Here is a 13643-nt window from a genome sequence, read left to right on the forward strand (position 1 = left end):
CTAATCTCCTTGTTTTCATGATCCCTACTGACTTTAAATGGCAGGTGATAGTTTATAATGCTTTTAAAAATTATTATTCTTAATAAAACATTTAAATTTCTAGCAAGACAATTTCCTTTTCTGCATATAAAGCAAGACTTAAGTGCATTTTTTTCCTAGAACTTAAAAATAAGATACCAGCTAATCAATCCTCAAACTAGAACTCAATATGAAAGAGTGGTACAACTATTAGAAAACAAGGGATCTTAGTAATCAGCAATAATGCCCTTTTTTTAGTTTAAATGCTTTTGTCAAAGTCTAAAGTGAATAGGGGAGTGTAAAATACGTATGTAAATATATATATATGTGTGTGTGTGTGTGTATGTGTGTTGGGAGTTAATCACCTTAGGTCCCTTAATAGTCTAATCAGGGACTAAAGAATTATTCATTATGGGAAAGAAAGATTTTGTAATTAATAGTCTCTGCTATGCTTATGACTGTTAATGAAATAAGCCTTGTGAAACTTTTGTAAATAACAGAGAGATTATGGGATTACATTGTGTCAGAACTAGATACTGTTTTGAGCAGTTCCTTCTAAGGTGAAACACAGAAGAGAACAGAGAACTCTACTGGTGAACCAGGTCTTTAAGCTTCTTTTTTACACTATTTATCTGAAATGTGAGTATCACTAAAATTGAAACGCATGGGTTTTTTTAGAGTGTTTGTTCTGATATACTGAATTACTGAAGTATCTTAACAACAAATTCCTTTTTAAATGAAATCATGTTTCTAATACAGTGGAGAGACACCTAACTTTCAGTAGTAGCCAAGAAAACAATTCCACTCTGACAGGGTGCAATCAGGAGGAAATTTTATATAACACTGCAAGTAATAAATAAATTATGCATAGCAAGACTAAATTCAGAATAAGTATACTGTGAAACAAAATACATTAGAATAATTGAAGAAAGAATTAATTACAGAGTTAGGATATAAACAGTAATGCATCTCAGGCAGAAGCAAACAACAAAACTGAAGGAAAGATAATTGTGGGCCGAGTTTGTTCAAGAGAAACAACATTTACAGGTGGGAAAATTCATCTGATCTCACAGGATGACAGTTTACTTGCAGAGAACCAGCACAAGCTTTATTCATGTTAGATCCCACCAAAAAGGATGGCATTAGATATACTTTTTGTATGTATGGCTTGAGCTCTGGACAGAAGTGCATTTTGCTGAGTGAACCAGCTCCCTCTACATATTCCTGATACCCTAATTGCAATTCTACAGCCACTCAAGCAAAGGATGTTTTCACAAACAGCAAAATTCAAATAATTTCTTTAAATCTTGAAGTGGCAGAAATTCACTAATGCATAAGCCTGTAATTATGTGGAAATTTCATAAGAAAGGTAAATTGCAATCTATGTTAGGGAGGTGTTACCCAATCTTAAGAGTAAGTAAACAGCACATCTGGTAAACTGAAACTTGACAGCAGAAAATTCATCTTGGCATCACAAGTTAATTGACACCTGCATTGATTATGTTGTGAACTCTTAAAGCTCTTCTGCACCACACCAAATTCCCTTGCACTTCCAATATGTAACCAAACACAACACGTAAGCAGTTAACTTACCATTCTGACTAAAAACTCAACCTTAGCTACGTAACATTTTCTATAAACACATTTACAGATACAATTCTGCATATAGGAAACTATGATGCAGGAATCTTATTTCTACATGTGATCTGAAATGAAATTAAATGTGGGCATCTCTTCTGGTTAAATGTAAAAGTGCAAAGGAGATGGCTGTGGAACCAGAGAGTGAATACACTTGGGTAATTTGGTATCAAGGTCCTTGGAGTTTTAAACATGTGGAGAAAGTCATGCTTTACATTAACTGACACTTCACTTCTGATTCACAGCTTCATCCAAATCACACATCTCATCAAGAACAAAGCTGTCGCACAGGTGGATCCAACTTTGCAAGGCATTACAGTAGATGTATGAAGTTATGTTTAGGTGGAAGTCTACACATGATCATTAGTGACGCTCTTATGGCTGTTCATACTATTTCATGAAAGCTAGATGAGAAAAGACATTTGGGAGGCATCTAGTAACAATAGAAGAGCTTGTAAGAAGAGTCTACCTAAACATTTTCCAGATTGTCCCTACAATACTGACCTCATTAAGAAAGGGAGATGCTACCTCCCTCTTCAAGCCTCTTCTAGAAAACAAATAGATGCAGTAAATATTTTTACTGGAAGGATTTACTGCATTGAATTTAATATTGCAAGTCTAAAAACTGTCTCCCAGAAGTTTATATATGGTAGACTTTTTTTTGGGGGGGGTGGGAGGAGGGTATTTTTGATGAAGAAATATGTTTTCCACATCTGTACATTGATGTAATACTTCTGAAGTTAGTTGTCAGAATTTCCAGGATAAAGGACTTACCCAAACACAAGGTACTTAAATGCAAAGCACTAGAGGCCGTTAGGCAAAAATTCAGTTACAAAAAAAAAAATCCTATTTTAATTTGCTTTTGCTATGTCAAAAGGGGTGAAGGTCTGAAACTTAGCATATTGGCTTAAAATTGCCTGTAATGGCTCAATCCAGTGACCACCCATAAAGGAAACCATCCCAACCTCTTTCAACCAGCACTAGCTGTTTTATTTATTTATTTTTTTTGCTGGCTCAGGTGGCACTTGTAAAACTGTGCACTGAGCAAATCCAGCATAGTAATGCAGCACTAATCCTACTACCGCCATCAGGGGAGCAGGTAAGAGGTGAGCAAGTCCATTGAAAGGTCACATAAGAGCCAGGATTCACAGCCAGGAGCATGGAATGGAGAAGAAAACTTCTTTCAACAGCACATGCCATTTCTTCAGTTCTGGAAATTGTATGGATCTTTATCCTTAAGAAGAAAGAGGAAGCTAATACACTGTTACCTTCTTGGTAATACCAGCTTCTATTAGGGGGAGCAAAGAGATGGACAGCTATGAAGTACTCCAAAGTAGACATCAAATAATTCCATTTTCAGATTAACAAACAAAGGTTCTGCAGTTCTGTGGTCTACTGGTATACTTCAAAATAAAACCTCATTAATTTGTGCACAAGCTGTTCTTTCTCTGGTGCAGCTTATGTAAATTACTGAGGAAGAAAGAAAAGTACATCCCTAGGACAACATGACTGTCTCTGAAATTGTTCCTTTTCTCTCCCTCCTCCTTTACCAAAAAAGACAGAGCAGCTAACTTCCCAAAGCCATCAAAGGCTCTAGTCTATGTTGAAGAATACTGCAGCTTACTGACATTTATAGCATAAACTATACTTGTATTCTGCAGCCAAATCCTGCTTGAAACAATATTCCAGTCTCATCAGGAAACTGTGGCAAGGCTTTCAATTTTCAAGCTGTCGTATCTGACAGAATTATGAGCGTTATCTTTAATCTTTCTGGGGAAAATACTCTTGATAGAGAACTGCACATGAAAAATAGAAATAGATTAGTTCCCCTTTAAAGATTGCAATATTTAGTCAGAAGAGCTTTCACAGAAATTGAGCAGAAACCTTAATTGCAGCACACTGCAAGAAATTAAAATGGAAGCACATTTTAAAAAGTAAACTAATTAAAAATTGTGGGGAGGTCAGATCTCTGCTTTTTACATCAAGAGGACAAAGCTAGACAGTCTGAAATGAGCTTTATGAGTTATTTTTCAGTATAAACTGATTTTTAAGTATAAGTTTGGTATGAACTAGGTACGATAAGCTAGTTCAATGACAAATAAAGGTCTGAGCACAAAAAAAATTCTACCAATATTGGTAGAAAGAAAGGCAGTGCATCCCAGAAGAACAGTAAATTGAGTCTTGGTTTCCTTAGCTCCTTGCTATTCTTTGTTGTGCCTTGACATAAATAATGTCCTCTTACCAGCTGTGGCAACTTCATACTAATGAAACCAAGGAATGAGAGGTTATCTTTAGCAGCATAAATCAAATCTGACTATCATGTATCTAGACATCATTAACAAAATCCAAGACCAAATATACTTATTGCAACCAGTTTTCATGTTTCTGATTTTATGTTTCTGGGATCTGTTTTTTAGTTAAGCTTATAGAATATAACTTTATATCCCCATCATAAATCAAACATCATGGATGTCTTTAAATATTCTGAAAGGCTCTTAGTGGATACTAAGTATTTTAGATAAAGAATCAGAGAAATGTAGATCTGGAAGAGATTTGAAAAGATCACCCATCTCTGCACACAGGCAATATGAAATATACTACAGTCCATCCCTATGAGATGTTTCATAAACCTCTTCTTAAAACTTCTATAATGGAAATTTAACAACTCCCATGGGAAGCATATTTTAGTGTATCACTACCCTTATAGTTGGAAAGTTTCTCTAGCCTGTCTTTGCTACAAATATAGGTTTACTTAAGAGGATACTAAGAGAAACTTTCCAATTATAATGATCATGAAGTATCCCCAAGTCTATATCGAGAAGCCACTGCAATTTTCAAAGACATTCTGGTGTTTGATACGCATACAATTATAGTTTTTTTTATCTTCTGATTAAAAAACTGATTCCAGTCATTTTTCAGTTACAGAACTGAAATCAGAATTTCTTTTCTGAGACTGAGTTTAATTCTTAAATTGACAGGACAAATATGTAATGCCGGTGTTAAACAACTACTGTGGATTATGTAGTATATTTTTCTATCAGTTGTTAAAAACCCAGCAGAAAATAATAATTTAAAAAAGAAATAAAAAGAATCACAACATTCACAACAAAAGTGGTCTTTCATTTAAAACTCAAGGATGGAGTTCTGTATTCTACTCCAGCAGGAGTCCTGACTTTGAACACGACATAATCTGTTTTTATTTCATCTTTAAAAGGACACTAATATTAATTCATATTAGAAGTTCAATGAAGATACTATATGTAAGATATTTCAAATGCTAACATGAGGAGTGCTGCTTCTTAATAGGTTCACCAGGTGATACAGGAACATGGCATGTCTCTAAGCAAATCTGACAGGAAGCAAGGAACAAAAGAGCAAATAAGATACCACTTCTGCCAAACAGGTATTTTTGGTAGTGGCTTTTATATAAATTGACTTCTGTCTTCTGATAGTGTCTCGATTGTGTTTGTACATCAGAACATGATCTATAATGAATTCAACTGAATCATTTCAGGATCAGAAGTACAAAAGCCACAGAAGTGATACACTCTGCAACTGTGTTAAAGCTACCATAAAGGTAAGTTGCTCTATTTCAGGGCTTCCTGAAATCAGGACATTCTGACACATCAGTTATTTAGAAAGCTACTTTAGAACAGTCCAGTTGAGATACAACAAAACTGATCTACCATTTCGTTTCATGGTTTGTTCAAACATGCACAGAATGGTTCATGTTCTGTTCTCTCATGTTTCTACTGTGAAGTAATCCTCATCTAAATCCAGACTATATTTTTAAAGCACAAATCTGCTTTTTTCAGCATTGTTCAAGCACAATCTATATTTGCATCAAAAAGGCTTGAGGCAGCAAATGTCATGTTTTGCATAAAATTATTTTTCTACTATAGTAACAAATTTCCTGCTGCCATGGGATTCTTGCGATACTTTTCCCTTCATAATTTTTAAAAAATAAATTAAAAAAAAGCACAGAGAGCGCAAATAGAAGCAAAATTTCATCTTATAGTCACTATTTCACATTCTACATTATATCCCCAATCAAAAAATGCTTTGTTTTACAAGTATTATTTGTATAGATACAACATTGTTTCAGGCTTGCAGTCATGAGAACAATTATACTGCGTGGCTACTGGAAATACCCTGCCTTTAGCCTTGTTATGCACCTGAGATGTGTGAAACTGTCTCAATTACAAATATATTACAGAAGATCTAGGGCCTGATCCTGCAATGTTAAAAGCATCCTACAACAGCCACTTGCCAGTGATAAGGAAGAACTGATATTTGAAGGTGCAGGATTATCCCAGATCAGGCCTTAAGTGTTAAGTGCATACAACCCCATTATACGGTGACATCACAAAGTAAAATCCTGTATTTTTATGCAATGCAGAAGTAACACACACAACTTACATATAGTAATAATTTATTCTGAAATGTTCATTTTAGTCTCTGTTGAGACATCACCCACGTCTCATTAATAAAAGAGCAGCCATCTCACCTCAAATACCAGAATATACAACAAGTTACAGCATAGCAAAAAAATTCTACCTACTTTAAGATAAAATCTAATTCAGGTAAAATAATTTTGTTCAAGGTTTTACAGTTACACAGTTGTTTTTTTGTTTTTTTGTTTTTTTTCTTTTTCAGAGCACAAAGAAAGTGTAAATTGTTACACCATAACTATCTATGCACATTATGTGACCACAGAAATGTTAATCGTTACTTCATAAAATGAACCATCAGTTCCATTCATGCAGAAAAGCAGGCTAGGAAAGCTTGTTCAGAGGAAACCATATTACTGTGAATTTCACAGCCACATGATTAATTATTGGGTTAGATGAACTCACAAATACTAAACATGAGTATATTTTTTTGCATAAATAATACCAATTCTTCCCTGATGTAGTTTAGTTGGTCTGTAATCTAGAAATTATTGATAAAGCAATATGACTGCATCATTTCCATCTGTGCTATTCCATGATTTCAATGACATGCAATATTTAAAGGATAATGGGATGGGATGCACGTTAAACATGGGAATACATGTTAAACATACTGTACAAATACACTTGCGTTAGCAATTTTATTCCAAACTGTCAGTCAGGTATTCCTGCAAAATATCACCAGTGGAGACAAAGTATACTATCAAATATGGCTTCCAGAACAAGGACCATCTAACAAGAATCAAAGCTATTTACAACAAATAAAAACAACAACAAAAAAAAATCAATCCCCATTTTTTTTTTGTTTCATTTGAAACAAAGTTTCTAAGTAGCTGCTGTATATAATACATCAGTTTTATTTATTTTTTTGTTGCACTTAAACAGAAGTTACCAGGTAAGAGCCAGAGTGACGTTTAGGGCTTTGTGTTCCACTGGAGTCAGTGTTTTCAGACTTAGTGTCGCGTTTCTTGGTGCTGTTATTCACCGGTGTTGGAATCTGTGATGGCCGAGCAGAACTATTGTCCACGCTGCTCTTCCTGCGGCTCGGGTTGTAGTTGAAAGGAGTGACCCTTGCTGCCACAGCACCGATGGGGGAGCTGTGCTTGCTTGAGCTGCTAGAACTGAATGGAGTACGCTCACTTACAGTACTTTCGTTAATTTCTGGTGCAGGAACAGGATTATTCTGCAGAGGCTTTGTTTCGGTGCCTTTCTTGTCTGGACTGTCTATCTGAAAGAAAGAGTTCAGACGGTTTTCTAAGCCAACAGTACGAACAGAAACACCTCCATTCCCTGGGGTTTGCTTTTCTTGAATCTCTTTAGGATCTTTACCATTCATACCGCCTTTCTCTGAAACACTGTCAATAACAGGGGGAGTATTTCCAGTTGGGGACCTTCCAGATCGAGGGTTGTTAATTGGGCAGTCCTCTATCCTCACCCACACATCCTCTGTCTTAGAGACAGCTGGAGCCATCTGATAGATGAGGGTTTTGGAATCAGAGCCATTTGTGGCAGCCGAAGAAGAATGCGGAGGATCATTCATTATCTGAGGAATTTCATTTTCTTTTATTTTTCTCCAAGTACCTTTTGCTGGTGCTTGGCTTTCTTTACTTTGCTTGTGTCCAGAAAGAGAACCTCCATGCTGCTTTTCATCTTCACTTTTTGCCTTTTCACTGGATTCTGAAGAAGCTGACAGGATTGAGGAGGAACTTCCAGTTCTTCGCCAAGTGCTTACACGAGGAAGTGATGAGGAATGCTTACTGTGTTCACGCTTCCATGTTCCTGATCTATTGATCAGCAACCTAGAGGGACTCTCAGAATGGGAACGAGCTATGTCATGACGCTTTGCTGGTCTTCCATCATATTCTATAGTAGGGCTCTGATTAGGGGCTAATTTTCGCCAACCACAACTCTGGGCAGGTGAATGAGTGGATAACGACATATCAGGAAGAGATGGACTTAAAACTGGGGTCTGTAGTTGGGACCTTGTGGGAGAGTCTGGCCTGGAAGGTGACAGAGATTCAAATGAAGCTGACTCTTCTAATTTCCGTCTCAGAGTTGGGCTTGGAGCTTCTTTAATAAAAGTTGACTGACGAACAAGAGCAGGTCTCTCAGATCTGTCAGATTCACTTCCACTAGACTTTGTGGATGACATTCTGGATAGGTCAGTCTTTTTGTTTGATCCACCAGTGCTGAGAGCTTGGTTTAACCCCTTTGAAGCAGACTCACTTCGTGGAATGCTACTGGTACTCTTAGGTAAGGCAGTTTGCTTTGTAAGGTTTTGCTGGCTCATCTGCCTGCCTGGTGGTGTGTATGACATTCTGCCTGAACTTGAGGATTTAGTTGAAGCTGTACTAGGAGATGATGTTCTTGGCAACTGTGACAGTTTGTTGGGAGGACTGATACCATTTCTTCCTGGGGAAATTGAGTTTCGTCCAGGAGATTGCAGAGGCCTACTTAATGGCTGCTGCTGAGGTCTAGAAGGCGTGGAGTCTCTAGATCCTGATCGAGAAGGCCCTTTACTTGATCCACTCTGGTTCAACCCTGATGGCTGCCTAGTCACAGGAGCTGGCTCAGGTTTCACCGATGATTTGGCTCCTCTTGGAGAACTAGTCAAACTTTGGCCTTCACTGGGACTCTTGGAGTTCATGTTTTTGAGTGGGGGTCCTTTTTTGGCAACAGGACTAGTACTTGAAGAACTATTTCGAACTCCTGGAATATGGATCATTGTTCTACCACGTGAAATTGAAGGCACACTTGTCTGTTGTGGTTGCTTCAAACTTGAGACTTCTGAATTGGAGCGAGCTTTTCCTGTGATCATACTTTTATACACTTTCTTCCCTCCTTTGATTCCCCTACTTTCTGATTCTACTTTTTTACACTCCAATGTACTCTTCTCTCCTGGCTTAATAATTCTTGGACCTTTATTACTAGTGAAAGGTTTTTCTTCTTGGTCTGGGGTTAGATGAAATGGTGACCCTAGAGAAATACCAGATTTTAATGAAAGGATAGAGTCAGAGTCTGATGAAGCTTGTCTAGACAGTGATGCAGCAGCTGCAGCTTGATGCAAGCTACTAACTATAGAATTTGCACCTTCTTGTATAGCTTTCCAATCGAAGTTCTCTGAATCAGGTGAAAAACCATGTTCTGAATCTGGTCTCTGTATCTCTCTCAAATCCAGTGTTAAATCTTCTGCTAGTATACCACCTGTATTTCTGGAATTATTTTTTTCACCATCACTCTTCATTCTTGAGGGCTTTTTCTTTTTAGGCATAGCAGAACTAATGCATTCCTGCAGAAGGTCATCTTCTGAGTCAATGCTAAGAGAACTCAGAGAGCTGTTTCTAGAGAAGCATACAGGAGTATCTTCAACATGAAATGATTTAGGTGCATAACCAGAAGTCTGTGGTCTGTTGGATTCCACCTGTGGCTCAGGAGCCTCTGGACGTTTTGCAGGTTCCCCTTCTTTGTTGTTATTGTTTTCTTGATCAATATCACTGAGGGAGCTAAGAGACGAATTGCGAGAAAAACAAACAGGTGTGTTTTCAATAGCAAAATTCTGCATTTTCTCATCTGTAGCTGCTCCTCTGTCTGGAATATCTTTAGTTGACTGAGAGAAAGTTTTTGTCTGGCTTCTGCCCGCTGGGTGTTTTTGACAGACTTGTGTCCTGCTACTTGGCTGCTGATTTGGAGACTGTTCGGCATTAGAGCTGTCTTTACTTTCCGTTTCCTTGCCTTCTTTTCCTTTTCTTAATTCTGCCTTCTCCCTTGAAAGGTCAACATCATCATCATCAAAATCTAAAGAACTCAGGGAATCATTCCGTGAAAAACAATAAGGAGTTCCCTCAATAGGTGTGTAATGATGAGGGGAATCAAATGCAAAGCCTCCTCTTACACGCTCTTCATTATTTGGCAATTTGTCATGAAAATCTCTTGAATTATTTTTAACGTTCTGTTTCTTTGCATCTCTGTTCTCTGGATAGCCTCTTTCATTACTAGCATTGCTTTTAGGCTCTGTGCTTTTTCGCACACGTGCTCTGTACTCATTGTTTTGGGAAACAGGCTTTACCGGTGATGTTGGCTTCTTTTTCTCACCTTCTGGTTGGTTTTTGTTACTTGGAGATGAAGATGCTTGTTGAATTTGATCCATTATCTTCTTCACTCTGAAAGGTTTGTGACTTTTTCCTTTTGGCATAGCTGAGTTAATGCACTCAGCCAAAATATCACCCTCTTCTGTTTTGTCATCATCCAGGCCCAGGGAAGTCACAGCTGAGCTTTTTGCTCTCTGAGAATCGTCAGTACTTCTGCCCTCTGTAGGAATGGTGTCCCGCTTTTCAAACTCCCCCGACTCTGCTCCCACACCCACATTGTCTGCATTGGCCAACTCACTTGGTGGGGATTCTATGGTCAGGTCACTCAGAGATGTAGCTGTTGAAAAATTTATTGGTGTACCCTCAACACAATATACTCGTGGCATATCATCTCCTGGAGTAAAAGTCACATGCTTTTGTGATTGCAGTCTGCTTTGTGAAGGCAAAAGTTTGTAAACTGGCAACTGGCTGGGCTTTCTGGCTACAGGAGGAGGTATTTTTGGAGCAGATGCTTGAGAAGGCTTTTTGGCTTTACGTGAAGACTTTGTTGGCATTGCAGAAATAATACACGCTTCCAGTATTTCAATATCATCATCAGAATCATCCAGAATGTCTTTTTCTGCTTCAGCTGGCTTCTCTGCTTTCTTCTCCTGGTTATCCTTTGTATCATCTGACTGTTCAGGTTCTGTTTCATTTCCATGCTCGTTTTCATGAACTGGAGGCATAATTCTTAACTCCGCATCTTTCTGTATAAATGGCTCATCAAGGCTCAGAGCACTCAGGCTAGAAGAGCAAGAAAACCCATCCGGTGTGCTTTCTGTGGCAAAATGTAGTAGTGTATCAGCATCTGGCAGTACCTGAACTCTTTGAACAGCTGCATTTACAGCTGCCTGTCTAGGACCAGGCTCTCTCTTCTCAGTAGTAGGTGCTTTTCCTTTAGGTACCTCTCTTTTTACTTGAACTCCTTGAGCAGGTGGGGGTGTTTTACTTCTGCTTGGAGGCATTGTTTGTCCAGGGCTGTCTGGAAGGTCACTGGGACTTATAATACCACTTACTATTCCACTGCAAGGCTCACTTTGAACTGAACTAGCAATTGAACGGCTTTCAAAACTATCCAGGGAACTTACAGAAGTACATCTGCTAAACATGAGTGGGGTTTCCTGTACATAATGTTCTGGTGGACTCTTAGGAGTTTGGGCACCACTCTTTGAGGGAGATTTGGCACCTGAAGAAAATTCAACAGCTTTATGTCTAGAGGAGTCAGAAGGAGACAAGCTAGAAGTCTGAAGTCTAGTGGATTTTGTTCTGATGTGTTGTGCTGTTGATGCAATTTCACTTGCTGTACTTTCTGTAGGCAGAGTCCCACTGTTTTCCTTCAGTTCTGCAATCTGCAGTGTATTACTGGCATCTGTGCCACGTGTGGATTGATCACGTCCTATTTCATCTTCAGCTGATGACAAGGATGACAAAGAGCTGCACCTTGAAAAACATATTGGGGTATCTTCCACGCAGTAAGTTTGTATAGTTTCCTGATTAATAGAGGGAGTCTTACAGGAGGCATTCTTCTGTGAATGGCCACTTCTACTTTGTGCAGAGCTCGGGTGAAGCTGGTTCTGCCTCTTTGATCCAGCTGAGGGGGCTGATGTGCTCCCACTGCTTGGGGGAATATGGTCAGTTTTATTGAGCTGCACTGAAGAAGTCTTTGGAAAAGTGAAAGATGGCTTCTGAGAAGGTGCTGTAACTTCTGTCGAATATTTTAAACTATAATCAATAGGCTGATCGACATGATGTTCCTCTTCATTGTACTTTATGCTGTAATTAGTTGGTCTGTCTTCCTCTTCATGTTGTTCCTCCTCAGAATAACGTTCACTATAGTTGGTTGGCTTATCATCATCATAATCATCAACCTGGCACAAGGACTGGTTTACTTTCTGATTCATTCCGAGAGCTGGGCCTACTCTGTTCTGATCTGAGCCACTGGATCCTCTTGATCTAAAGGAAGAAACACACTCCTGCTGTCCAAAAGGTGTCTGATATTTCATGTGTTTTTCATCTCCACTTTCAGTGTACACAGGGTAGGTTGCATTTTGGTTCCTTGGCTGTCTTTGCTCATTTTGTTTCATTTCATCATCTATTATATGCTTAGGCCTTGCCCATCTTTCATTCTGGGAGGGACTTTGCCTTCCAGAATTTAACTGCTCATCTGAGTATTTAAGACTATAATTAATAGGAGTGTCTAGTTCTCCATCATTGTCATCCATGTGATTTGCACTATGAATCTTGTGTGCCAAGTCAGCTGGATATTGGCCGTAACTACAGAATTTACTTTCATCATCCTCAGAGTAAGACTCAATGGAAGGTTTCATTTGGCCTCTTTTACCATAGCCGTCACTGCTGCTGACACTATTTAAACTATCATTTGAAGCTCTTTTGTATTCCATTTTTGTATAAGGCACAGGACATGTCCTGTTCGAGTTCTCAGACTTAGGAAAGTATGTATTTGAGTGAGTATGGGCAGAGGCAGATCTCCTCTGGGCGTTTCTGTCTTCTGTCAAACAGTGTAGTTCAGAAGTGGAACCAGAACTTCTGTCTTCTTGTGGAATGTGCATGCTTGTGACTTCTTCCATAACTTTGGCAATCTGAGCTGCAGCAGTAGAAATCTGCATTCCTATTCTCTTAGAGGAGTTCCCAGTATTCTCTGCAGCTTGATGATAGGTATTTAAAGCTACTGTTCTATCCCTTTCAACACTCCTGTCTTTCTCAGATCGAGAATTTTCTGTGTTTCCTCTACTGGAAGAGGAGGAGCCAGGCAATACCGTAGTATTTACATATGGTGAGAGCACAGTCATATTGCCAGCATTAAAGCTCTCCGACCTGCACACCCCATCGTCATGGCGGGTGCCATCCAGGACATACTCACTGTATATATTTTGCTTATGTCTCTGCTTATTGCGGTGAGATGCTTTTGGGCTTAAGTTATCAATGTTGTCAAAAGTCTCTGATAAATGCTGAGCATCTAATTCTGCTTCCAGTGCCTTTTGCTTTCTGACATGGAGAGATGGAAGGCTTGATCCTGGAGACATAATGTTGGCATCCTTGTACTTTGCCGGCCTGTTTGCCATGAGGTTCCGTAGAGCGGCAGCACTACCCATGGCTATCATTTTGTGTTTTGAGTGAATCAGGTTTTTCAGCATGCTCACGGCTCCCATGTCCCACAGTGCCTCCTGATCCTTCGCATTTCGAGCAGAGAGGTTCCACAGGGTCCCACATGCGTTACTAACTATTGTCAAACTGTGTGACTTCAAGTGTTGTAATAAGGTTTGTAAGCAGCTGTTCTCTCGCAAGATTTGCCTGGTGTTGAGTAATTGAAAACAAACATCTGTAAGTGGCATTTCAAAAGGGTAAGAGACAAAGCAAAACAGAAACCTATTACTCTAGAAACAAGTTC

The 13643-nt window shown here is 38.8% G+C and overlaps 1 protein-coding gene across 7 annotated transcripts in view; it reads right to left on the reverse strand.

The window, feature by feature from the left end:
- Window positions 1-828: 828 nt before the first annotated feature.
- The window catches only part of APC (APC regulator of WNT signaling pathway), a 95713-nt gene continuing 82898 nt past the window's right edge, over window positions 829-13643 (reverse strand). For all 7 annotated transcript variants that reach the window (XM_010391370.4, XM_019281050.3, XM_019281051.3 and 4 more), the window contains one exon: window positions 829-13546. In XM_010391370.4, the coding sequence (XP_010389672.3) occupies window positions 6985-13546 (6562 nt within the window). In that variant the 3' untranslated portion in view covers window positions 829-6984. The remainder of the gene's footprint in view (window positions 13547-13643) is intronic.

The sequence above is a fragment of the Corvus cornix genome, chromosome Z (assembly GCF_000738735.6).
Source record: "Corvus cornix cornix isolate S_Up_H32 chromosome Z, ASM73873v5, whole genome shotgun sequence".
NCBI classification, from domain to species: domain Eukaryota; kingdom Metazoa; phylum Chordata; class Aves; order Passeriformes; family Corvidae; genus Corvus; species Corvus cornix.